The sequence below is a fragment of the Pleuronectes platessa genome, chromosome 16 (genome assembly GCF_947347685.1).
Source record: "Pleuronectes platessa chromosome 16, fPlePla1.1, whole genome shotgun sequence".
NCBI classification, from domain to species: domain Eukaryota; kingdom Metazoa; phylum Chordata; class Actinopteri; order Pleuronectiformes; family Pleuronectidae; genus Pleuronectes; species Pleuronectes platessa.
The window spans coordinates 11670687-11698539 of record NC_070641.1 but is presented as its reverse complement, the minus strand read 5'-3'; the positions used below and the strand labels follow the sequence as shown (position 1 = coordinate 11698539).

Sequence of the window (27853 nt, the reverse complement as noted above, 5' to 3'; positions counted from 1 at the left end):
TCTATCTATCTATCTATCTATCTATCTATCTCTTTATCATAACTTATCAACCAGCAGCCGAGTATTGGTGAGTTTATATATGTGCCCTGAGATAATAGAGGTCCATGTATAGCAAGGGGGTCATAAAATGGCCCCTCGGGTTAATCCAGTCTATGTTCACCACTTATTTCTCACAGTTGCAGTCGAAGAAGCAACAGCAACATTTTCATCTCTGGCTGGAGATCACTAGGGCACCTCTAGGTGGCGCTGCCGTGTCGTGTATGTGCCGGTGAGGTGGGCTGAGCGAGGCCGGGTAGAGCTCACTGTCTGCGGGCTTAACGTCGTGAGCAGTCGCCGCTTTGGCTCCACAGTCTCCCTGCGCTGCACTCGGATCTGGATGAAGGTTTAACTAGGAGCGGCGTCTTTGAGCTGCGGACGTGGACGGGGACTGCAGCACGCGAACTGAGAAATCACCGGCTAACAAACAAAGAAACTCAAAACAGGATGTAAACGTAAACAAACCTCAGAGAGAGCTGCAGAATGTCCAGAGGAACAAAAGAGACTTCTGCTTGTACGAGCCGCGGCGGACACAACTAACCAGCGGCTACACCGGCTAACGTTAGCGGAGTTAATGCTAACTACACCCCGGTACGTGTAACCGGCTTTAATGTCGGATTATTTATTTAACCACATCTCAAATGGAGCCCGGCAGTAAAGTGTTTCAAGGTTAATATTACAGCAACGTCCTTACTGGTGGCGACACATCTCTACATCAAGTTTACTGGTTAACAAGCTAACTAGCTTGGCTAAGCCTCGGGTCGCTGGGTTTAGAGCTAACTACTAGCTGGTGTCATGTTAGCAACCAGTTGTGCAGCTTTAACTATTTGTTGCAATTTAGTTGTATAATTTACTAATTGTCACTTCTTTAAGCAAACACCCCAGATTTGTATGTTGTTTGTTTTACCTCGAACTAGTTTATTGTGCTCTAATGTTTATGTTGTCCTGTTTTCATCCCGGATGCAGATAGACTGTATGAGGTGGACTCTCCTGCATCCTTTGCTTGTAACGTCTCGCTGACACTCCCTCCTCATGGCTGCAGTGGTCAGCTACTCTCCCCCATGGTGGGTGAAACTGCTCCACAGGCTTCCACATTTCAACCTCAGGTTCGAGCAAACCAGCGGCGACTTCCAACCAGAAGACTGGACATATCAACAGGTAAGCTGACCCCACCGGCCCATCCTAGATGCTGTGGTTCCCAGGCCGCCTGCAGACACACACACCCACCGTTATTGCTTTGAATTACTGTTTGTTTCATTATGTCAGTGTCGCCGTCCACCTCGAGGTGCAGGGTGTGATGGTGTTGGTGTGGGTGCCACGAACATTTTTCTCCGTGAGGCCATGACCTGGTCCCACCTCTTGTCCTCCTTCACCTCTTGATCCATGAGACCATCTGTGTGTGGCTGTTGTCTCCGTGTCCTGACCTCTGCCACAGGCCAGTCAGCTGCCATTGTGCAGCGTGAGCCAAGTGGTGACCTGCTATTTTCCTTAAGATGCATTCAGTCAATAAGCAGATTTTCTTATACCACATACTGAGCTTTTAGACTCCTAAGTGCCTTTCCATTAACTAAAAAAGATATACTGCCTTATGTTCTCAGATTAAAGTGGTTAAACTGGTGTTAAGGCGACTACACAGCCTGGAGAGCAGCTAAGGCTGGGGGGGAGGGGAGCTCAGGAAGCAGTTGCCCACATGGTTAATATTAACGAGAGTCTCTGAATTTAGGTCAAATGATTTTTGGTTTGCTTATTGCAGTGGGGTCGTTTCCGTGTCAGATCATCCTACTTCTGGGCTGCACCGTCACAGATGTTGATGACATTTGCCTTGTTGATTTGGTCATATGAGAAAACAAGGAACTGAAAAATGAATGTGTCTCTGATCCTAATTAAGGGACATTGGCTAAGGGAGTTTGAACCTTTTGGGGGGGGAGTGAATGTGACTGGCCATATCCTCCTTGAAGTCAATGGTTCTCATATTATTTTGAAGCTATTTTCCCATTCCATATTTATCTTAACAGCATGTTGTCGCCAATATGAAAGTAAACTCTGTTAGCCCATATCTATATCTGTATCTCGGTGTCATAGATAACTTAAATGACCAAATCAGCTTGCCAAATTCCATTCAGACCTGAAATGGTGCTGAAGTGTGATGATTGACACAGACTCGCCCAGTGATTGTTTTTTTTCCATGTGGGTAGCCCTCCCTCATCCTGATGCAGTTTGTTTCCGTGAAGCTGAGGTTGGTTTGCACTTTACGCCTCTCAGTGCAGAGATTGTGTATGCAAACGAAAATGCTAATTATTATCTGTGTCAGCATTAGGTTAAGATATCATTTCCATCTATTTGGTTTAATGCCCAAATAAATCATTAAACATCTGTTAAAGCCACGTCGTAAAGAAGTCGCGTAATACTACTTAAATTCTGTTGAAACAGCTGACTCAACTGTTCAGTTAAACTTAATCCCTTCTCTGGTAAGGTGGGGAGTTTTTTGTTTGTCATGCTCATACTGAAGAGCTTATGACGTACCAAGATTGTCCAATCCTAAATTAATAATTATCATAAGTTTATTTACTAATGAGCATTGTGTGTGCTGTTCTTTTTTTGAAACATGTCATTGCCAAATCCTCTCATGGTGTTGAGGTTTTTTTAAAGACTCTTGAGGAAGAGAGGTTAATGTGTTTGTTTTGGATAGACTGCTGAGGGCAGGGTGAATCAGGATAGATTGAGGGAGGCTTTTAACAGAAGTTGAAAAACTGCCAGAGAGTTTGTTTTTTTCACTTTGAGCAAGTTCCGACACTGTTCCCCTTTCGTGACTCAGAAAAACCAGAAGTGAAACCCGTCAGTTCATGAGAAATGCTGAGGAAGAAGAACATTCACGTTCTTAAGCTGTGGTCATGTATGGTGCTTATACAGTGCCTTGCATAAGTATTCACCCCCCTTGGACTTTTTCCCGTTTGATCAACAAAACATGCATAGTACTTTGGAGGTGCAAAATAAATTTTATTGTGACACAAACAATAATGAGAACAAAAAAGTTGACATCTGTTGGGTGCATAAGTATTCACCCCCCTGTGTCAATACTTGGTAGAACCCCCTTTCGCTGCAATTACAGCTGCAAGTCTTTTGGGGTATGTCTCTACCAGCTTTGCACATCTAGAGATGGAAAGGTTTGTCTATTCTTCTTGGCAAAAAAGATGAAGCTCAGTCAGATTGGATGGAGACCATCTGTGAACCGCAATCTTCAAGTCTTGCCATAGATTCTCTATTGGATTGAGGTCTGGGCTTTGACTGGGCCATTTTAAGACATTAACATTCTTTAATCCAAACCATTCCTTTGTAGCTCTGGCTGTATGTTTAGGGTCATTGTCCTGCTGGAAGATGAACCTCTGCCCCAGTCTCAAGTCTTTTGCAGACTGCATCAGATTTTCTTCAAGGATGGAGGATTTCCCTCCATCCATCTTTCCCTCTATTCTGACCAGTTTCCCTGTACCTGCTGAAGAGAAGCATCCCCACAGCATGATGCTACCACCACCATGTTTCACTGTTGGGATGGTGTGCTCAGGGTGATGGGCAGTGTTGGGTTTTCGCCACACATAGCGTTTTGCATTGAGGCCAAAAAGTTCAATTTTGGTCTCATCTGACCAGAGCACCTTCTTCCACATGTTTGCTGTGTCTCCCACATGGCTTCTGGCAAACTCCAAACGGGATTTTTTATGGATCCCTTTCAACAATGGCTTTCTTCTTGCCACTCTTCCATAAAGGCCAGATTTGTGGAGTCGACGACTAATAGTTGTCCTGTGGACAGATTCTCCCACCTCAGCTGTGGATCTCTGCAACTCCTCCAGAGTAACCATGGGCCTCCTGGTTGCCTCTCTGATTAATTTTCTCCTTGTCCGACTCTTCAGTTTGGGTGGACGGCCTCCTCTTGGTAGGTTTGCGGTTGTGCCATATTCTTTCCATTTTCTTATGATGGATTTTATGGTGCTCAGAGAGATGTTCAAAGCTCTGGATATTTTTTTATAACCTAACCCTGCTTCATATTTCTCCACAACTTTATCCCTGACCTGTTTGGTGAGCTCCTTGGTCTTCATGATGCTGTTTGTTCAGTAATGATCTCCAACAAACTCTGAGACCGTCACAGAACAGGTGTATTTATACTGAGATTAAATTGCAGACAGGTGGACCCTATTTACTAATTATGTGACTTGCAAATGTGACTTGTGAATGCAATTGGTCGCACCAGATCTTTGTTAGGGGTTTCACAGTAAAGGGGGTGAATACATATGCACTCAACCCTTTTCAGATTTTTATTTGTAAATAATTGTGAAATCCATGTAATATTTCCCCCCCACTTCCAAATGATGCACTATTTTGTGTTGGTCCATTACATAAACCCACGATGAAATAAATTTGAATATGTGGTTATACCATGACAAAATGTAGAAAAGTCCAAAGGGGGTGAATACTTATGCAAGGCACTGTATAGACAGTTGTGTGTGTATAAGCTTTTAAAACCTATATATACATTTCTGATTGCATCGATAAAAGTATAGAGTCCTTTATTTAATTGATTCACTATTTAGTTGATGCTTGCACAGATAGGTGCTGTTCAAAACAAAATGAGCATTTTAATGAACTCTATTCTTAACCTGATGTTTAAACTTGAGTCTATTTGCTGAAAAAACATCATTGTAGCTGCTTTCTGTTGCCTATGATTGGGAGCCTTTTCCTTTTAGAACACATGAAGGGTTCATTGAAGTGTGTGTCTGTGTGTGGTGTGTGTGTGTGTACAGGAGCTGAATACAAACAACACCACTGTTAAAATGTGGTTATTCACAGGAAACTGAATGCATTAGATTAAACCATATTGCACATTGTGTTATGACAAGCCACTAATCCAGGCAATAAAGGGCATCGTCTCACATCCTTGACACATTTATCGCAACAAGAGCAACGTAGAAAGAGGTCATCATTATGCTGCCTCAATAAACCATAATTATCAGCCAACTGCAATGACAAGCTGTTTATTATTGTCGAGGCAGTGCTCTCACTGAGGCTTCAGGGGAAATCTCGACATGTCCAGATGGCTGAACCGTGAGCGGTGCTCGCTACGGCGCTCTGTCATTATGATGCAGAGATGATGTGTGGAAGTGATGCACCAGAAGGAACACGGAATAGGAGTATAGGCTCTTCCTCCTGTGGTGCTGTTGCACTCAGTGAACCCTTTTCAGCTGACCCAAGCAGAACAACCTGTGTGGTCTGCATCTCTGTCAACGTTAAACAAGACTGGCACGCGGAAAATATTGCGTGACCCAGAGTTTAGGCTTTTCTTCATTTGTTCACCGACAATAACCAGGTTGTCAAACCACTGCCCCAGGTGCCTCCGCCACTTGACATAAAAATCGTACTAACCACTCAGATCACCCCAGTTCAAGCAGACAAATACAGTTACTTTATGCCAGCTTTGAAGCATGGACATTGTGTTATATAAACTTTGTTGAGACGAAATCAAACACAGAGAGAAACAATAGATTCTTCCCAAAACAAAAGTGTCAGGATTGGAAACTGCACCAACCCAGAATCCTCAGGAGTTTACAGTGAACACAGCCCTGTGTGTGACCTACATAAGAAGAGCTGCTGTTGGCTAAGAGGTGCAACTTTCCCTGTATATTTCTCTAGCGCTTGATTTGAAAATTATAACCAGTGTGTTGAGTGATGAAGAAAACGTTACGTGTACCAGTCTGGTTTTTCTGGGAGCACTCGTCTCTTTAATTTTTTGCACCCAGTGCTTTGTAATCCTGGTTCACTTAGAAGAAGCCTTTCATTGTGGTTATTTTCAGTTGTGTCTAGATCAAGGCCACAATTATCATTGTATTTATTTTGGCTTAAATGAACAGGCTCTTCTGTACCACTTTTGTACTCCATCAAAATCAAAAGCCGCCTTTAATTATCTTTTAATATCCCAGGGAATGATTAAATCTTATCCAATATAATTTTGTTCTTCCAATTATAGTGTGTGTTCTTGGGTACTTGCATACATAACATAACTTCAGTTTTATTTAGGATAATAGGTAAGACAACTGTAGTAAGCCTTAGTTGCACAGTATTTATTATTAAAGTTTGTGATGCTGTTATGGCCGTAACAGATGCACACACATTAACAAAGTCTTCCACAGCGAAGAAGACAAATGTTAAGCACGTGAGGCAACATGTTTCAGTTCTTGAAGCTAATTGTGTGATGATTCTCTGTGGGAAACTTGGGGAGACCATTAACCTCACCGTTATTGACGTGAAAGTAGCATTGGGAGTGAGTATTCCATTATGCTCTTCTTCTGTCCCATCAGTCCATCCTGTTATTGGGAGGTGTGGCGCTCGCCTGTCTGGCCCTGGACCTCCTGTTCCTGCTCTTCTACTCCATCTGGCTGTGCTGCCGGCGAAACAGAAATGTTGAGCAGCCCAAGGCTGACTGCTGCTGCACGGCCTGGTGTGTTATCATCGCAACACTTGTCTGCAGGTGAGTGGAACTGTGGGATGACACTGGGGAGGAGTGTGTTTTTGGTCCTCTAGAACTGTTATTTATGTTGTTAATTTAACACAGGGTCATAATTCTTTTAATCCTGAAATTGAAAAATATCTCAGATGGTCAATGGTCTGTATTTAAAATTTATCACACTCACTCTCCCATCCATTCAGGGCATATACAGTCTCTCTCGCACGGCGGCAATCTTGTACTCAGAATGGATTAGCCAGGGATTTAACCGACGACCTTGTGGTCAGTGGATGACCTGCCCTACCACCTGAGTCAAAGCCACCCCTAGCTACCATCTCTAAATATGGTGCCGTTTTCAGAGTCTTTATTTCCTGATGAGTGTTTGGGTTTAACGGCGGAGGGGCATGCGAGGAGAGCTAGACAGAAAGACAAGAAGAGAAGAAGGCAACCAGATCTCATATTGTCTGCATTTTCTGCGAGTGGCATTCACCAGTTTCTTTGTTTGTGACTGCTACTTTGTATGCACACACCCACAGACAAAGATACAGGAAGAGGCAGGGCATCCGCCGCCGACTGACATCTTTGCCAAGTGTTTGCATTTTGTGGTCAGCTGCAAAAAGCTACAGATTCAGAGACAACCAGCCCGACAACAGCCTGCCGCTCTGTATCCTCAAGACACAGAAAACCAACCAACGCTTGTGATTACGTTCAGTGTCTTCTGTGTTATTACATAAAAACACCACATGAGAAGTAGGAAAAAGACAAAGTTCCACCACAAAAGTAGATCTCAGGTCAAATGAAATCACATTTCAGTAAAACAGTAAATCAGAAATGCAGACGATGTAATGATGACCACATAAGACGGTATTGTGAGAACGGAACCATCTGGACATGCTTTCTCTCCTTGGACACTGCATTTGCTTCCTGTTTTCCTCTTCCTGTTGATGGGCCACCGGAGAGCCATCACGGGTGATTCAGGGAAGCACAAAGAGCTCAGGGACCTGATGAGTACAAGAGCTGCATCGCAATCTCTGTATCTCAGAGTGTGTGTGTGTGTGTGTGTGTGTGTGTGTACGCTCGTACCCACACACAAATGTTTCTTCGTAAAAGCAAGTAAAACAAAGTTTGATAGATCAGACAAGTCTGTTTTGCTTTTGTTCTGACAGTGTGAAAGCTCTGCACTTCTTTTAGAGATATTAGGATTATCTGTGTTTTTTCGTTTTTATTTGGTACCATATAGAATGAGCGGTGCAGTTTTCACTTCTCAGCAGGGAGCTTGGTTTTTATTTTTGTTGTGACCCTGCTCCTGTTCTTCGCACTGCAGAGTGTGAGAGAGGAAGAGATTAGCAGCCGTCCAGGAAGGGGAAACCCACTGATGGCTGGCTGAACGCTGTTGGAATGATTCACTTGATAGAATTCACTCTGGCCTCAGATGGACCATAGCAAAAGAGACCAACAGCTGCACAACAGGAAGGGAGATCGTCACTGAGCCTTCTATCTTCAAATTGTTTCCCAGAGCACAGAAAGGGAGTTTATTTTCACACACCAAGCATGATTACTGTGAATAGCGGCAAATAAACTGTCAGAATTGTTATAGTGTTGTGCAAAAATGTTTCATGTTGATATACCTATAGAAACTGTTTCCTGTGCATTCGCCAGAACTGTTTTCCTGCAACCTGAGGCCTGTCTGTGCAAATGGGAGCTGATCTCCTGCCTCAGTGCAGCCTTTGTCAGCCGTAGTGCGGGGTTTTGGGCATAGCTGGTCCATTCCTCTGTGTTTCCATGGTTCTGTATGGAGTCTTTCTGCTGCAGCTGAATGGAGCCTGTTGACTGGGGTCTGCGCCGACAGGGTTAATGTAGAGTTCACACGCTTCGCTGGCCGCCTCGCTGTCCCCCTCGCTCGCTCTCATCTCAGTCTCCGCTCTGTGTCCTTTTTAGCTAATCCCTCCTCCTCACCACCCTGTCTCCCCCTCCCTTCCTTTTGTCTCCCCCTCAGCGCTGGCATTGCTGTCGGTTTCTATGGGAACGGCGAGACTTGTGATGGAGTGAATCGGGTGACGTATTCCCTGCGCCACGCTAACCGCACAATCGTTGGAGTACAGAAGCTGGTAAGGCCCGATGGCACAAATTATACCAGCGTGTTTAATAATTCATCATCCCACTGCCATGAGCGGTCCTGGTTTCCTCTACCAAAGAAGCTCTGTAGTGAATCCCCTTTTCCTCTCTGCGCTCAATCGCAATGTTTCTTTGTGCGTGATGATTATAGGTACATGACAGTACATCCTCATTGAACCAAACCGTAGACGACAACCTGCAACAGCTTGAGGGCCAGTATGCGGGGCACGCGGACTACCTGTCCATCGTCCAAAAGCTGCAAGGCCAGCTGGACGAGCTGGTGAAACAGATGGTGGAGATTCCCTTCTGGGACAACACAAACATCTCCCTGGAGGAGCTGGCCGTCAACATTGAGCTGTATGATTGGTACAGGTAGGTCTGTCATAGTGAACAAAGAGGGTCCTGCAGATTAGTACAACAAAATTGTATCTAGCTCTTGCATTGGGAGTAGTAGCAACAGCAGCATTGATAATAATCATATGGGCGTTGAATACAGAGCATGCTGTATCTCTTCGTTAATTTTTCTATGGAGACACATGCTCCTTTAATAATTCACATCCCTGCAAAGACAGTGGCCGCCACTCATCTTGCATATGTTGTTATTAGTCAGTCTTTTCCCTGGTGAGACTGTGGCGTCCGACGCTGCTCTGTGGGATATGTATCTGCATTATGATGTCTGAGTGAATCCGATGTGGGGAGAAGAGACGAGCAAAGACTCTTAAGTCTGCATGAGGGGTCCCAGTTTGATAGAAAATGTTGAAGACGATGATGTGGCAGTCCCTCTGGGCTGTATCGAGTTTGTGGACATGTACACTTACAACTATAAATATGCAACTGGCTTAGGCAGATATGAATGCAATTGAGGCAACTCTCCAAATGAATCTCAGCATTTTCTCTTTGGGATCAATGATGTGTCATCTTAATGTAATGCATCAACACAGCAAGAAAACATTTTGTGGTTTCAAACGCTGACTCTGTTTTGAACGACATTAAACAAGATGATGCTCTGTTGAGAGATGTTTAGCTGTGCTGCTCTCAGCCATGCGTTGTTAATGACATTTGTCTTCACAGGTGGCTGGGCTACATAAGCCTGCTACTGTTCGACGTCCTCATCTGCCTCCTGGTGCTGTTTGGCCTCATTCGCAACTCCAAGGGAACGCTTATAGGGTGAGTCGAATCACGAGGTCACGGCCACAGGAGATATGAAGGGAAAAATGATCCTGCCCTGGGAAGTTATATTAGCTCTTGTCAATGAGTCAATGGCAATTGCTGTACACACCCCCCCCCCCCCCCCCCAACTCATCAAAGCCACCTTGTCATTACAGTTTAGTCAGTATGAATTCATGCCCTGTAAAATATCAGCCCAGACCACAATTCATTGCATCAGCTTCACATCCTGTTCATATCAGTAGTTTAATTTATTATAGGGACACTTTGTGCATAATTGCACAGGTTTTATTGGTAAATGCAACAGTTTAAAAAAAATGTTTTCAAGAAAGTCTTCCAAAATGATATTACTATTAATCCATCCTATAGTCACATGCATTTCCAATGAGTTTTCATGTCAAAAAAGCTTCCCTATGGAAATAAGTAAACACAGTTAAATTGCTACACATGCAGTAATAACATCTTTCATTTACTTTTTTATTTCAGCATTGGTTAATCTTGTTTTCAGCTGTGGTGGAATCAGTTGTTTTCTTGTATTCCCCAGTCCCATTGGTTTTCCAGCACATCAGTATTTAACTGCATTTAACTTAACACAATTAATGTAAGTCTCTTTATGAGACTACACAGCTTCTATCTATACCTCTCCCCCTGTTCTCCCTGTAGATTGACAATTATTTCTAAAATTGTTTAATCAGCATCATTATTTACCTCAATAAATGGATGAATTGATTGGTCCAAACCAATTTTGAAAATAGTGTAAACATCACAGTTTTTTTAAATCGTCTAGTCAATTAACAGAAAATGTATTAACTTATCGATAAATCAATGGATATTAATGGATGGATCTTAAGTCAGTGTTTTTACTTTCAATGAATCAGTGGTCTAATATAAAAGACTATACTGAAACCACCTTAATTAGCTTAACCGTATCTCCTTCGACAGCGTATTTGATTGCTGATGTACATATAACCGACAATGTTAAAGATGCTTACACTTCAAACCTCCTCTCGGTCTCCCCAGGGTGTGCTTGTTCGGCGTAGTGGCTCTGGTTATCAGCTGGGTCTCCTTGGGGATGGAATTAGCCGTCTCTGCGGTAAGTGTCCCCATCCAAGCGTAATGCGGTTTCCAAGGTGGAACTGCAAAGATCATTGCAGATGATTGGAGAACAAAGCCAATGATTACAAAATGTTGCCTTGGAGGGGAATTGTTTTCCACCTAATTAGTTGAGCAGTGTAGACACATCTAAAATATGCACTGATATACCCTCATGATGTAAGTCAGCGCCTGTTATTGTTAAAACCCCTTTTATTTGTAGTATTAACCCATTAGTGTTTACTTAACACATTGTTTTATGGTCAGGGGGGATCTTTTTTGTGACTCAAGTCTATTGATGGTGATGAAAACCTGTGATCACAACTAGTGGAATTAGTTCTGTAGCAATAACATTGCAGCCTTTGTTCTTGGACTACAGCAGCATAAATCCATGTGATTTGCATAATGTTTATTTATTGTTTATTCAAACAGCCATTTTTTCTTTATATTTCCCAGGAGGAAGAACATTTTGTTTGAATTTAGAATACATTTTCATGTGGAGAATTTTCCTCCTTTGAAAATGAATCACACCTCACATTCAGATGAGCTTAGTTTAGTTGGGACACAGTCGACCTGTCACACTGATAAAACAGTTATTGAAGCTATGAACGTTTCCTAACATTACATCAAAGATGGCAGTGAGTTTAATGTGTCTGTGATGCAGTTTCACTTTGTTGTTGTAAACGTGAAATAAGAACTGTCTTTGTTTTCCTAGACCTCGAGTGACTTCTGTGTTGCTCCTGACACGTATGTCACAAAAGTTGCCGACCAGTACGGAGTCGTCAATAAAGGTATGAATAACAAACATAAGTGGTGTTCATGGTTGTGCTGTAAAGAGATGGTTTTAAAATCGATTCAGTCAAACGATGAATATTTCTCCTCTCTAATTGTAGAGGTTGTTATTGTGCAGCAGTGAGACGACATCGTTGTAAAGAGTGGGGCTTGGTCTTGTCCGCAGCCCATAAAGAGCCAGTAGATTTACTGCAGCAGGGTTAAGAGAGCACTAGGCTGCCCCTTTAAACAGAATAAGAGCCTCTCTGTGGCATCTCATTTTCGTAATTTTCCAATCTGTCCCATGATGTTATGCACGTTAGAGGGAAAACATTGTGCCCCGGTCTTGTGTGTGTGTGAAACAGAGTGTATTAGGGAGATGACAGCGGCCGAGGGGAGGATCACAGACAGTAAATTTCCTGCATCCCTCATCAGTTAATGGAAAAATCGCACATCTTTGTCTGAATTTATCCTTTACTCCACTTCTGCTGAGATATGGTGAGTTCTGAGTGCACAATCCAACCTTGTGGGCAGAAGTCAGGACATCAGCTGTAAATCCTCTGATCCATGAGCACCAAGTCATTCCATGCAGTGTATTATTCAGCAGAAAGTACAACTTTTGCCCTGGGGCTGCTTCATGCAGCGGTGTTCTTGTTCCCCTCTGAAACACATGTTAACTAGTTAGCAATTCAAATAAATCGTTATTTAGTTCAATGTATGAATTAAAACTGCAATACAGATTCTACCAGTTCATTAAGATCCACTCATTTTACTTTTGCAGACAAAAAATAACCCTAATGTCTGCACATAAAAAGTCTGAAAAAGAACCAGACAAATCTGATGGCAACAAACAAAAACAGAGTGAGAATCAATCTTCTGTATTTCTCCCCTGGGGTTGTTTCTGAAAGTCTTAAGCTGCATATCTGAAACATGATGCAGCTATTTACCAAGACATGGAACCTAAATTAAAAAAATCATTACTTAAAGGGGACATATTATGAAAATTCCACTTTTGTAGTGCTTCTACACGTTAATTTGGGTATCTGGCATGTCTACCGTCCCCAAAACTCTGGAAAAAAACAACTCCTGCGATTTGTTGTGGTTCCTCTGTCAGAAACGATACGCTAGAGTGCGTCGAATGGGATTGCGACCGAAATAAATGTCATAGTCACACCATGCCCATGTAGGGAGTCTCGCTACATGGTCTTGGACGAGCAAGCTAACGCTAGCCGGGCTCCACCGGCCCGGTTAGCTCGCGAGCTAACGCTAGCCGGGGAGCCGGGCTCGCATAAACACAGAGTAAACACAGAGTAAAGACCGATGACGGCTGCGTGTATTATTCCTCCGTGAAACCAGGATATCGGTGCCCGGTTACTCAAACCCTTAATGATGGCAACCCTAACACTCTATGACCGACTGACCGGCGCGGAGAAATGCGGGTCCGGTCTGACCGGTCTGAACAGCCAGGCGGGAGCGGCTTGAGAATAGCGGTGCGCGGCGCGGCCGCTACATGGTGTTCTGCTGCCCTCCCTGCTTTTCCACTCGTGCTGTTTTTTTCACCGCCGATCACCACACACACAACTCGCCTCCTTCACTTTACTGCTGCTTGAGAGTGAGAGCCAGTCAGCTGAGCCGCTGAATGCTTCTCTTTCGAAAAAATGCCAAATAATCGTTTCAACTCGATTATAGTAGTTTGGAGATCGTTTTACCCCATAATCGTAATCACAATTAAATTTCGATTAATCAAGTAGCCCTAGCCCAAACACTTAACTTTCTGGGATAATGTGCGGCGAAATCTCTGTCCAATAAGCAAGACCATGGCCATGGCTGAATCAAACAATCTACAGTGAACAGAATGTTTACTGCAGATTGTTTGATTAACAATCCCTAGTCTTGTTTACTGCCTTGTAGCTGAAGTCTTGTGGTTTCATCCCCTAGTCATACGCAGATCACATTCTTAATTTTCTGCTTCAGGGAACAGTAGCAAAAATTTATAGAATTGACCCCAAGTGGCACAAAAACATACCCAAGCCCCATGACGAGGCATCAATTATTTCCATCCTTACCGGAAGTCAGACTCCAGGAAATCTGCTCTTCGTGACATTAACATGTGTGGGCGGACGTATAAGAGCTGGACCGACAGCAGCTGGCTTTATATGTACTTTCCTGCACCGGAAATTCTCCTCTCATGCTCAGCTGTGTGGGAAACAAGCTCCTGATAAAGAAGTTGTGTGTGTGTGTGAGGATACTGCTGTACAGCTTTTTAGTCACACATATAAATGATTGCTCATCAACTCCTACACACTGCTGTGTTTTAGGAGAAATACTTAAAGCGGACAGTATTAGCGTGTGAAAGTCCAGAAGCCTTGCTTTGGTTTCTAGTTCACTTTGAACAGCACACACGTTTGGTCTTGTTGTTATTTAACAATTCCTCCAGAGATGACGTAACCGCACCTTGTGGTGTTTCACAGGAGGCTTGGTGCAGTAAGTGAGGGTTCTGCCTGAGCCTCTCCATTGCTGCATGTTCTGCTGTCCCTGCGAACAACCCATTAATTAATTCACACTGTTACAGCACCTTTTGAACTTTATTTTCTTGGAACATTCCCCTCCGAGCTCAGGATTAGCTCAGCGGGTGCACAGCTACCGCAGCAGTCATGCTCTGACGCTGCAGCAGGCATCACGACAAGCAGTAGAAAATAAAATGGGAACACTTCTCTTGGCATCTTTCCTAGAACACAACATAAATAGCTGAAGCACAGTGCAGAATTAATTTACATAATTATTTTTTCTTATTATAGCAATAAACTGAAAATGATGACCCGAATCTGCAGCTCCCCCTCAGCTTTACAGAGCTTTCTACTTAGTTTCAGATCATAATTTAACTTACTGACTTACACTGCCGGCTCAGACAAAGGTAGCAACTAGCTGACTCTTAATTAATAATAATGTTGCTCAATAACTGCTGAATTTGGAAATAAGCAATCGACTCAGAGGTGATGAAATGTCTGGTCATGTTCTGTTCGTAAATGATATACCAGTGAGCAGGTATGACTCACTGTTTTAGAATTGATTATAGAACTATGAACGAACAGCGTTATATTGTTGCACCAAGTCCCATTGGTGCATTGCTCTGATTTCTGGCTGTAAACACTGTAAATTAAATCCTCCAGTTCCCCTAGCATATGAATTACAGGCAGCCCCAGCTCAGCTATAAACACAAGTTGGATGTGGATGAGACCACACAAACAAAACAAGGATAGCTTCTCCTGAGCTCGACTGTTGTTTGTCTGTTGTTTTCAATTCAAATGGAGCTGAAACGATTGGTCCATTAATCACTTAGACATTGTACAGAGAATGACTTGGAAAAGGTGTTGATGATAAGTAATTTTTTGAAGGAACATTTTCCAGATGTCCATTTGCTGCTTGTCTTTGTTATATATAATTTTAGGTGAGATATCTTAAAGGTTTGGGCCTTTGTTTAAATAAGTAATGATAGGAATTTGTGTCACTTTTTAATATTTTGTTCCAAACATTGAGCAGATCATTTGATTTAAAACAATTGTTAGTTGCAGCCTTACGTGTGTTTTTATGTGGCTTTGCTAATTCCTTCTGTTCTGTTCTTACTGTCCTTTCACTCCCAGAAATCCTGCAATTCTACCTTAGTTGCAATCTGGAGAAGAACAATCCATTCCAGCAGGTTCGTTTCATTACATATAGAATATAACATGTTAAACCAGTTTTCTCATTTTACAGTTATAAGATTACATCAGGCTAATAGCTTTAACATCAATATGATGCTTATAATACTCAAATCTAAGTAGACACAATATTACAAACATATTTACTGCATGGTGGATGACCTTCTAACTGATGAGAATCCAAGTGCGCACATTGAGTCACTTCCATTACCTCAAAGAAGGGACTTTTTTCCTTGTGTGACGTTACAATACTTCCCATTCTGCCATAAGGAAAAGTGGTTCAGAGCAGCTTTTCCTGTGAGTCTCTGCTGAAGCACTTGTCTGCTATGTCAATGATGTTTATATTAAAGTAGAGTTGCACTATATGTTACTTTAATGGAATACCTATATTTTATCTTTTAAGCTGCATGAATAAATCAAAACTTTTGAGTGCCGCTGAAGCCGAGGCATCTATTGTTAGTGCACAAAAAGAAGCTATATACAGTGCCTTGCATAAGTATTCACCCCCTTTGGACTTTTCTACATTTTGTCATGGTATAACCACAGATTAAAATTTATTTCATCGTGAGTTTATGTAATGGACCAACACAAAATAGTGCATCATTTGGAAGTGGGGGGAAATATTACATGGATTTCACAATTATTTACAAATAAAAATCTGAAAAGTGTTGAGTGCATATGTATTCACCCCCTTTACTGTGAAACCCCTAACAAAGATCTGGTGCGACCAATTGCATTCACAAGTCACATTTGCAAGTCACATAATTAGTAAATAGGGTCCACCTGTCTGCAATTTAATCTCAGTATAAATACACCTGTTCTGTGACGGACTCAGAGTTTGTTGGAGATCATTACTGAACAAACAGCATCATGAAGACCAAGGAGCTCACCAAACAGGTCAGGGATAAAGTTGTGGAGAAATATGAAGCAGGGTTAGGTTATAAAAAAATATCCAGAGCTTTGAACATCTCTCTGAGCACCATAAAATCCATCATAAGAAAATGGAAAGAATATGGCACAACCGCAAACCTACCAAGAGGAGGCCGTCCACCCAAACTGAAGAGTCGGACAAGGAGAAAATTAATCAGAGAAGCAACCAGGAGGCCCATGGTTACTCTGGAGGAGTTGCAGAGATCCACAGCTGAGGTGGGAGAATCTGTCCACAGGACAACTATTAGTCGTCTACTCCACAAATCTGGCCTTTATGGAAGAGTGGCAAGAAGAAAGCCATTGTTGAAAGGGATCCATAAAAAATCCCGTTTGGAGTTTGCCAGAAGCCATGTGGGAGACACAGCAAACATGTGGAAGAAGGTGCTCTGGTCAGATGAGACCAAAATTGAACTTTTTGGCCTCAATGCAAAACGCTATGTGTGGCGAAAACCCAACACTGCCCATCACCCTGAGCACACCATCCCAACAGTGAAACATGGTGGTGGTAGCATCATGCTGTGGGGGTGCTTCTCTTCAGCAGGTACAGGGAAACTGGTCAGAATAGAGGGAAAGATGGATGGAGCCAAATACAGGGAAATCCTTGAAGAAAATCTGATGCAGTCTGCAAAAGACTTGAGACTTGGGCGGAGGTTCATCTTCCAGCAGGACAATGACCCTAAACATACAGCCAGAGCTACAAAGGAATGGTTTGGATTAAAGAATGTTAATGTCTTAAAATGGCCCAGTCAAAGCCCAGACCTCAATCCAATAGAGAATCTATGGCAAGACTTGAAGATTGCGGTTCACAGACGGTCTCCATCCAATCTGACTGAGCTTCATCTTTTTTGCAAAGAAGAATGGACAAACCTTTCCATCTCTAGATGTGCAAAGCTGGTAGAGACATACCCAAAAAGACTTGCAGCTGTAATTGCAGCAAAAGGGGGTTCTACCAAGTATTGACACAGGGGGGTGAATACTTATGCACCCAACAGATGTCAACTTTTTTGTTCTCATTATTGTTTGTGTCACAATAAAATGTATTTTGCACCTCCAAAGTACTATGCATGTTTTGTTGATCAAACGGGAAAAAGTTTATTTAAGTCTATTTGAATTCCAGTTAGTAACAGTACATAATGGGAAAAAGTCCAAGGGGGGTGAATACTTATGCAAGGCACTGTATACGAAGTCTTTCAGCTCCGGTCTTTAATCTGTCGGCATGCCTCCCCGAGATCTCCACTTGACTACAAAGAAAGACGGCACCTGACGGGTCTTACTAGTGATAAAAAATTTAAAACAGTGTTGAGATGTGCTGCGCTGCTATATTATTATTTATTCTTCATTTCAGAAGCTTTCAGGGAGTCACAAAGCATTAGTGGAGATGCAGGACGATGTGTCCGAGTTGCTGCGCTCTGCCACCGGGGAATACAAACAAACTAAGGTATGTTTCCAGCCCCAGAATCAATACACTCTACTAGAGATGGCACATTACAGGGTTTCTGCAACCCCATCCCACCTCCACGCCACAAGCTGTCCCTTCACTATAGTACCATTGTAATGAATAACCCAGTGAATGAGCCCAAACCACTGACCTGCAGAGAAGTGAAACGCACCTGTCCACATACAGATCTGCTGACAGCCCACCTGGGACATACATTATGTCCATTTAGCAGCATTAGGCTTTCACTGGCCCCTTGTCAATGCAGCGCTGTGGTATTGTCCAGCGCTGGTCCTTGCACTGTGTTGACAGAGGCACAAATGAGAGCTGACATTGGGAATAGAGAGAGGCATATTTCACATACCCACACAGAGAAATGTGCTGATGCTGTGGAAACGCTTCTATCAGATAATCAGACATAATTTCTGCTGAAACAGATTAATATGTATCACACATGGAAATCTGTAGGTCTCCGCTAGAGCTGACTACAGTGTGCTGTTAATAATGAAAGACAAATCCCAGAGAAACACGTGTAGAATCAATAATATGTGAATAAGTCACTGTTCACCCGCCTCTGTTTTCCAGTTTTTCCCAATTGTCATCTCATTCTTGACTGTTTTAAACTTTTAATAAGCAGCAGTGGGAAACTGCCATTTAATCTGCTTTCAGACATGGATAATCCCCTGAAATTATCCAGAGGGACGGTTTGTGAGACTGTCTCTCCTGCCAGCCTAACGTCAGACGCAAAAATGAAAAAAAAACAAGAAGAATACAGATGAAAAAGAGATGCCATGCACGTAGAAGACACAGACAAAGATGTCACCTTAGAGAGACAATGAGATCTGAAAGCTTTTGGTGACTGTCCACGAAAACAGATTATCTCTGCAGTGGAATATGTACATTATGTCCTGCTTCGTGCACGTATAACCAAGACCCCACCCCTCAATTCTCCTGTCAGACCGGAGGCTATCCTGCTGCGTTCTTCATACGTGAAATGCAAACTCCGGACCCCATTCTGCGGACCTGTCATGTCTGCAAATGGCTTTACTGTAATACTGTCGTTCAAGTGATGGCTTTTCATTCTCCAAGTGTTGTCATTATGTTTTGTCTTCGCCTTCGAGTATCTGAAAGTGCATTTCAAGTTAGGTCTGTTTCAATAGAGCCTGTTTTTTCTCGTTCTCTTCCAGGAAAGTTTGGACGAGATTCAGGGGATACTGAACACCACGGAGATCAGCCTACATCAACTCACTGCACTGGTGGACTGTCGCAGCCTGCACATGGTGAGCAGGGAGGAGGAGACCGGCGGGTCACTCCGTGTTTGATTGGGGGGGGGGGCCTGGGGATTGATTTGCTGTGACACCTTTGTAGTCCAGGTTGGTTGTATGAGGCAGCCGCTCTATCATACTTGTGCAGTTGACTACACCTGTCACCATAGATAACATTTGCCTTCCTGTCTGCAAGTTTTTGTCCCAACTGATGCCGGCAGTGGATCATTTATGAAGCAAGCTGAATGATAAATACTTGGCCATGGCTGTGCTGTGGAGGATTGTGCCTCAGGGATTTCCAAATTCCAAGTGCACATGTGCAACTGAGGCTCTTTCATGTTGCCCCCTTTTCAACCCTTTCATCACGCCGGGGTTTGTTATTTCTTGAAAAATTTGGAGTATCTTCAGTAGAATACGAAATGTGTTTCTGCTGTGCAGCGCATGCAGAAAGGAGATACCTTGTCATGATAAGGTGGAGCGTAGTGCTTCTTTCCAAACCGGGGTGAAACTGCACTGTCTTCCAACTGTGAGCTCATTGGGTTTGACCTAGTTTAAATGAGAAATGACAGCAGATGCATTTTAAAGACCCTGAAATCCACATGCTGAGTTTTAAAAAACAGCAATTCTGTTTTTTTCTTTCTTAATGCATTTTAGTATTTGCTCTTTCCTGCTCAAATGACACTGATCTGTGTATGGATGCAATAACGAAATCTGTGCCTCTGCTTGTTTCAGGACTATGTCCAGGCCATGACAGGTCTGTGTTACGACGGACTGGAAGGCCTCATCTACCTCGTGCTCTTCTCCTTCGTCACTGCTCTCATGTTCAGCTCGATTGTTTGCAGTGTGCCTCACACCTGGCGCACCAAGAGGTAAGGCATCCACTGCCCTCATACGGTACACAATCCCCTTTAACCCACAACCGCAGAGGAGGCTGCATAAAAGCTTTTAAGCTGACTTTGTGTGGCGGACTGTGTATACAGTTAGAAATAATTCAACAGGACAAGCCCATCAATTAATTATGGTTTCACAGCATTCTTCTCAAACCCTTTTGTTTTCTACACGGTACGAGAATGAAGCTGACAGAGAAATACGCTCTCCACAGATAAGAAAACATGAATATTTTTGTGTTTGTTTGCTGTTCAAAGCCTGTATGTGTTTACCACTGCGACAAGTCCACAAGGCTCCAGCTGCTTCCTCAAATAGATGACTTCCTGTTATCCCCTCTAATTGTGCCGTGTTGGTCTAAATCTATCCTAACCACCGTCTGAGCTGGTGTCGCTCACAGCAGCAGCACAGGGGTAAAATCTGAATGGTTTCTTTGTGCGATCAGCGGCAGATAAGGGTTTCAGGATGGCTACGATGAGAGCACAGCTGTCGGCTCAGCAGCACCACATAATTAGCTGATCCCTCCTTACGATGGGGGGGGGGGGCTTGTTGATCGGTTTGATCTCAGCCGGAGCTTCCTGTTATAAAGCAAAGGCTTTCACGCTACCAGCCTGTTCTCCTCAGTGGTTCCTGCTCAGCTTGTTCTCTTGTACTGATACATTACAGCTAATTTATTTGACCCCATTTGGAATTACAGCTTCAAATTGAAGTTGATTTATGTTATATATTGAGCATTATCCATTATATATTATCTAGTTTAATTGGTATTATTAATTATTAATCAGTTCCATATTTCTCAGTTTTTTCCCCCTGATATGCAGATTTTATTGAAAATGTGCTGTAATCTGCACAAGATGTTATTCTATGATGTCATAGGTTTGGTATGCAGGAAATAGGCTGTGCATGACCTTGCCACTAGAGGGAGACAGGCTCCATGATGCCAGTGGCATTGTTTTGTACATTATTATGTGAAACACACTATTGAGCCTCATTGTGTGAGGAGAATCAGGTGGAATCACATGATTTCTGCAGAAGTAGGCCACTGCCTGACAGAAAGCAAATGTATTTAGTGTGCTGATACAAAGTTAGTGCTTTTGATTTTCCTGTAGAAACTGAACCAATTACATGAGTCTATTTTTACCGACTTTGTTCTGTCCCATTGGGGTCAGTGGCAAGTTGCCTCCTCTTTGCTTCAAACAGCAACAAATTCCTCCTGTTTTCTCTCCCTGTGGGTAAACTTAATCACAACGTGACGTTGAATAAACACTCAAACGTTTTTATACTCCCTTTGTCGTCCATCAGTAAGCACAGGGGTCCCCTCTGGTGGTGGTGCTATTAAAGTCTTTTTTTGTTTTGCAGCAGCGAGGACGACATTGAGGATGAGTCTCTGAGCCACGGAGGAAGGCAGAACCATGATAACCTGTACCGGGTCCACATGCCCAGCCTGTACAGCTGTGGCAGCAGCTATGGCAGTGAGACCTCCATCCCTGCGGCCGCCCACACCGTCAGCAACGCACCTGTTACAGAGTACATGTAAGTTACCACTCTGCACACGACTGTGAATTTGAACAGAGAGGATCACAAAGAGGAACGCAGAAGTGGTTCTGTTCTGCTTAAGGAGACAGATATGTTACTTTAGGCATTTTTGCACCTGAAAGTCTGAGCCAAGATAATGTCTTTGTAATAACTGCAAATTTCCCCATTGTGGGACTAACAAAGAACTTCTTATCTTCTTGTCTTATCTTACATTGTTAACATTTGATCTGGTTAGTTTTGGTTTCAAACTGCAATTTATCGAGCTCACTAAAGAATGTTGTATCAGTTCTTCGGGAAGTAGTTTAAACTAAATGTTTGAATAGAGAAAACCAATGTTTTCACACTGCAGATGAACCGAACCACCAGATTGATCCTGACTGAAATGTGATGTCATTGGTCTTGACCTTGGTCGGAGGCACATTTCACACCTGTTATTCAGGTTCAGACTAAATTCAGCTTATACATCCCGAGAGAGCGGTAGAGATAGAAAGACGCAGTTTTTCTATACAAAGTGATGCACTGGTCTTCAGATTCAGCTGTTGCTCACCAGTAGTGATGCCTGTGAAACCCAAAGCCCAGTGTTAGGGAGAGTGGTGTTGGGGGGGGAATTCCCCTCTTTCTTGGAATGCTGTAATCTGACGTGTAGAGTTTCATGTACAGTATATTGTTTCACATCTGTAGATCAACATGTCGGGATTTGACACTGTGCTTGTGTGCATGTTGTTGTTTGATCTCGCTGTGTATTTGATTCAACAGGGCTCAGAACGCCAGCTTCCAGAACTCTCGCTGTGAAAACACGCCTCTGATTAGACAAGAGTCTCCTCCCCCCACGGTAAGTGTTGTGTTCCCTATATAAACACGAGGGCTGTCGGAGCACCTCTGGGTCGTTTGGCAGCTTTTAGTCGGGGACTATCTGTCTGTCCTTATGGAGGGACAAAATATTATGGAACCAGAGGAACTAAACGGCGCGTATGCAGATTTTTGAGTTGGATTTAATGAACAAATCAAAGGAAGCTCTGTTAAACATGAAACCAAGATGAATTTCCCTTCATGGATCAGTAAAGTGACCATGATTTGGAAGTTGGAAAGAACATGAATCGTGCACATTGCTCTTCACATGTTCTCACTCAATTGATCACTCAAACCTTTATCAAGCAAAGTTTGACCAACCTCCTGTGATTGGTGGTTTTTCTCAGTCACAGTTTGTCGACATGAACTTTGTCTGATGAGAATCTGAAGACAGCAACGTCGTTGGCAAAGAAAGTTCAAGCGCTGAACCGTGTGTTATCTTTCCAAGTCCAGAGCGTTTGATCCTCTGCAGCTGTCGCTCTATGTTGTGCAAGAACTGTTTTTGACAGGTTGACACAGTTTCGCAGATGTTAGAATGATGTTGGAGAATTAAACAACGAGCCAAATTCAGTTTTTCCCTCCTGCCCACAACCTCTGGCCTGAACCTCTACCAGACATGCTGCTCTCCCTGGTGTCTGTGTGTCTGCTTGGTGTTACATCTCTATACTCTCTTCTTGTCGTGTTGTTGTTTTTTTTTCCTGCGAATCCATACAGTTGTATTTGACTGCCGCCGACAGTAACAGCGGTCACTGCTGGCAGTTAAAGCCTTCGGAGAGTTCAAGATCGTTTTGGTAACCTCGTCTGCTATGCTAACAGGTACAAAACATGCCCGTCCCCCTCCACCCGCTGACCTGCTCCTCCTCCCAAACCCCCCCCCCCCCCCCCAGCTCTACCTCACCCTCTGCTCAGGTCTCACCAGGCGCTGCTGAATCCCCCATGCCCCCACTCCCCCCCCCCCCCCCCCCCCCCCGTCTGTCCTGACTCCTGTCCCACCTGGTGTCTCACCTGATGTTTTGTTTATTGGCCCCGGGCTGCATGTTCCCCCACACCCCTTGCACCACAGATGTATTGGGAGGATCATGGGATGCTGTAATTCTGCCCAGTGGCTCACTGTGATCTATGAGTCAACGACGAGTCATCGTGAAGTTATGAAGCCGTATCTTTTTTAGGATTATGTGTAATGGGCAGGATTCCACTGGAAGTGACAGTTTTTTGTAAGAACTCCAAAGGTTTATTAGTCATCAGGTTGTGTCTCTTCTTGCTTATTTTCCTCAGTGTCTTTACTGGCACTGTCTTTGGTGAGATAACTATAAATACAGTTTTCTAACTAAGCTGTGCCTTCCCGTGGGGGGGGGGGGGGGGGGGATTTGAGGGAAAGATACTGCCACGGAAACAAAGGAACGGGGGGGGGGGGGTGCACCGCAGCACCGCATTACTAAAACAATGAGATTCAGTATTGTTTGTTTCTCTGATTTAATCCGTTTAACATCAAAGTCAGCAGCAGGGATTGTGATGCACATGAGGCAAATACAATGTTTTGGTGCTAGCACCAGATATCCACATTTTCATCGAAAATCAGTCTCTTAGTTCTGAACACTTTTTAATTCAGGGAGGAATTAATTTTCTATGAATTATAGTGTGATTTAAAATCCAATTTCAAAATCTGTCCAAAAGATGTAAATACTAATCACTACAAAGATGGACGACACATCTCCACTTCCTCCCACTGTGAAAAACCGAATCCAAAATATCCTGGATTAAAGTGCTGCCATTTTGGGCTTGTGACAAAATTTGGAGCCAGAGTCTCTGCGGCAGAGATCGTGCCAATACACACACTCAACCAATTGCAAGTCGGCCCCAGCTGTCAATCATGAGGATTCCCAACATTTTTGTTCTATCAAATAAATAATTAAAGCCAACAACTTGAACATACATCAGTTTGTTAAGAACAACCCAAAAAGACAGAAATCCTCTTTGTAAAAACTTCTACCTAGACTTTTTCTTTTTATCTTGGTCCATGTCCCATCCACTGACACGTAGGATTTATTTATGGCTCATACTGCAGACAAACACCAGGGGGCAGTCAAGATGTTTTGGAGGCTGTCATCTCTCCATCTTTAAAGTCTTTGTGACAATTTTAACTCCAGTTTCCGAGTAAATGTCGCTGTTATATTTATATGCACATCAGTGGGTACATTTTTTTTCTTCAGTGTATTTTTATCTCTCTAAATGGACAAATTAAACTCTCCTACATTCCCTGAAGCTTAATGCTGACGCATAGATGAAGCATTTAATTTAAAGTTGCAGTGGAGGGGGCCTGGTTGTCTGGAGTTCATCTGAGAGGAGTCGCAGTGTCCAACTTTGAAAACTCCCGTTTATACAAATGGAGACTGTTGAGAATTAGCATCAAGTCGTCGTTTACTTTGACGTCTGAGGTCAATCATGTTGTTAAATTCAGAGGAATATATTTAACATCCTAAGCATAAAGCAGTTCTGAAGGAGGATCTTAGCATGAGAGAATAAATTCCACATGAAAAAGTCCAACATGGTTTTTCCACACGAGTTTGAAATGCAGCCCTTTTGTGTTTGTGTCGCCTGTATTCCACAAATGCATGGGTGCATCCTAAATGTAAACGAATGAGCGCCCCTGCCGATGTGCACGAAGGTTGACGGAAACCACAAAGTGATATAGATGGAACCCGGGTTGGAGTTTTACATATTCAGCTCGACTCCTTGTTCTCTGCTTTCCTCGTCCTGTTTAGCTGTTGCTGTGATGTTCTCTCTCTGTATTTGATGGTTTTTGATCCCTGTAGATTCCAGTTCTCTGGACTCAGTGTGGACGCTCATCTGTGTAGGATTTTCTCTGATCTGTTAAATCGTGCTCCGTTATGCATTTGCCCAATCTGTGTGTTCATAAGTTCCTCCGCTGCAGCTGTGGGGGTTTGATTTACCTGACGGATTTTCTTCTTACTCTGCAAAGTTTAGATTCTGTTGGTTTTTTCCAACAGATACATAAAAAAAAAAATAGAGGCTTTAAAACCAGTGCCAGGTCAAATCCTACACAGAATGTGTTTTGTATGTTGTAGGGTTGACGTTTACCCTTTTGTGTTCCACTTGTTCTCCTCACATTTTGAGCCATAAAGAGGGAAATCTTGATTCTCATTTGCTCCCATGTGTCATTTTCTGTTTCTTCTCCACAGTACACCTCCAGCATGCGGGCGAAGTACCTGGCCAACAGCCGACCGGAGCCGGACAACCCTCCAGCGCAGTAGACCACACTGAACTCTCTGCAGTTTTTTGTTAGTTTTTTTTTAGTTTTTTTTTTTTGCTCAGCCGCTCCACCTCCTGTTTTTCCTCCACCGTTACTCAACTTGAAACTGAAAACCAAATGTGCTTTTGCTGATTGGTTGAAGTGAAAAGTGACGGACGTGACATCAAAGCTCATCTCTCCAGTTTCCACGATCCTTCTGGGATATCATCCTGATTTGACGGAGCCTGGACTGACGTTTACACTCCTTTTCCTTTACATTATGATATTGTACAGCGTCACAATCTAACAAGGCTTTGCTGTGTTGAGGACTCTGGAAGTGCTCCCTGACTAACATTGATTACTATTAGTTGTTTTTGTAAAGTACTGTATCCCCCTCCCTCCCTCCCTCGGTGGGAGAAGGAGGAAAATGCCTTACACTTAATTACGGGAGGAATCGTCTGATTTTCTTCCCACCTGAGGAGTAGATATCGTGTCTTGCATTATTACACATTCAACAAAATATCAAACTGGCGTAGTTAGATTAAATTCACAGCGCAACATCACGGTTGCTCAGGTTTCTATGATCTTAAAATGCAAATGTGATATTTGCGTTATTTTCCTGTTGATATCGTATGTGCACACAGGCTTGCTTTTGGCGTTCTGTCTTAACTCTTAACGTGGATCACGCAACAAGTCTTTTTTGTCTTCTCGGGACACTGTTATTTCCTGTGGCATTTATAAGCCACTTTTCCAAAGCAGTGACGACACTGTAACTCGTGAAGCTGTGAACTTTGACGCTCTCAGAGGATTTGATAAGTACAAAGATGAAATGAGTTTTTATACTACTGGAAGCAGATTTCTTTCTTTTCTCTTTTTACCGACGATGGTGACGCTCTGGAATACAGAGGTGTGTGATGTCTTTCTTCAATACTGCTCCCGACTTCTTAAGATCATTTTGCGGTGCCCTCTCTTCACCAGACTGCTTGTCATTCTCAAAAGTTGTAAAGCTTAATTTCCCTCGACATGGCTGGGAAGTACAATCACACATTCTGGAGTCCGTGGAGGAAGCCACTCACTGGTCGTCCCGCCATTTAGTCTTAATGCACATTTTGGGGGAAGTCTCAAGAAGAGGAACTCCTGTGCATTGTCAATCCAGTGTCTCACAAATGTGTTTTAGCATTTATACGAACAGTAGAGAAACGAAGTGGATGCTGTGAAGGAATTGCCACGACTCCGCTCTCTCATATAAACTGGAAGCTGTTCCTGTTGAAGCATGACGATCCTTTACACGTTGAACGAGATGTTTGTACCTCCGATGCTTCAACTCGCTTTTCTCTTCAATGTGCTTTTGTGACCAGTACAAGAGGTGATTTTGTATTTTTTTTAGATTGTGCCAACAAAGGAAGCACAACTCTGAATATCTTTATTTTTAAATGTCTTTTACTTTAGGCCTGTTTTTAACGATGACAGCTCCAACGAGGAAAACGAGCCCGTCTTTTTTTTTTCTCATTACATTTAAGACTTTTACTACACTGATGCAATCCCTGTGTTTTTCGGAGTGGTCATATTCTATTTGTTGTTTGTTAGGCAAAGCTGTTGTACAGGTCGTGGACATTTACAAAATGAAGAAAAACAAAAAAAGTACTGAAATGGACTTCTTTTTAATTTCTTAAAAAAGCTTATTTTACATTGTTTTTAATGTTTCTATTTGATTTGCTCGTAGATTTTTTTTACTTCATTTTAGAATCTGTAGCAAGCACAACGTGTTGCTTCATTAATGTGAATAAGGTAAATAGGTTTAAACAAAATTTATTGAGTTTTTATTTCTGTTCATCACTAGGAATGTAATCAGTTTAAATTTTTTATTTTGTACAGCTTTTTTGCTGCCTCTTTAATGTGTACATGTTAAACCTGTGGTGATTCTGAGCTTGAATGCTGTGTTTTAAAATTAAACAAACCTTAACTGTCGACATCCGGCTCTTTGGATTCCCTTGTGTTAACAGCAATACCACGAACAGACACTAGGGGACAGCAAAACGTCACTGTTGTCCTGTACTGGTTGTTTTTACTAACGTGACTTTTTACTGAATCTTACCAAAGCTCAGCTCTATGACTGAAGCAATAATATAAAGTCACAACAGCCATGCTATGTGTTATAGTACAATTATGCCTAGAAGGCTGTTAACCCATTTAAACAAAATGTATTTTTGTTCATGCAGGAGTTTGTGAAGTATAATTAAATTCTAAAGATGATTTCTTTTGTTGTATGTAAACATCATTTTAACTATAGTCTACATGTTATCTGAACATTTTAGTATTAAAAACATTACTTTCAGT

General features: G+C 42.7%; 1 protein-coding gene and 1 long non-coding RNA gene across 2 annotated transcripts; one reads left to right on the top strand and one right to left on the bottom strand.

Moving 5' to 3' along the window:
* The first annotated feature begins 289 nt into the window (after nucleotides 1-289).
* Nucleotides 290-27484, top strand: ttyh3a (tweety family member 3a). Its single transcript, XM_053444294.1, has 15 exons — nucleotides 290-627; nucleotides 1003-1194; nucleotides 6378-6547; nucleotides 8520-8631; nucleotides 8790-9010; nucleotides 9710-9805; nucleotides 10826-10898; nucleotides 11613-11688; nucleotides 15310-15365; nucleotides 17642-17734; nucleotides 18919-19011; nucleotides 19729-19865; nucleotides 21241-21414; nucleotides 22174-22249; nucleotides 25467-27484. Exons 2-15 carry the CDS (start codon nucleotides 1069-1071, stop codon nucleotides 25536-25538), a joined length of 1575 nt encoding a protein of 524 aa, XP_053300269.1. The 5' UTR covers nucleotides 290-627; nucleotides 1003-1068; the 3' UTR covers nucleotides 25539-27484.
* On the bottom strand, nucleotides 9677-12318 carry LOC128459199 (uncharacterized). Its single transcript, XR_008342110.1, has 3 exons — nucleotides 12192-12318; nucleotides 10798-10941; nucleotides 9677-9863 (listed from the first exon to the last, which is right to left on the bottom strand). It is a non-coding gene; the product is annotated as an uncharacterized LOC128459199 (long non-coding RNA).
* Nucleotides 27485-27853: the final 369 nt, after the last annotated feature.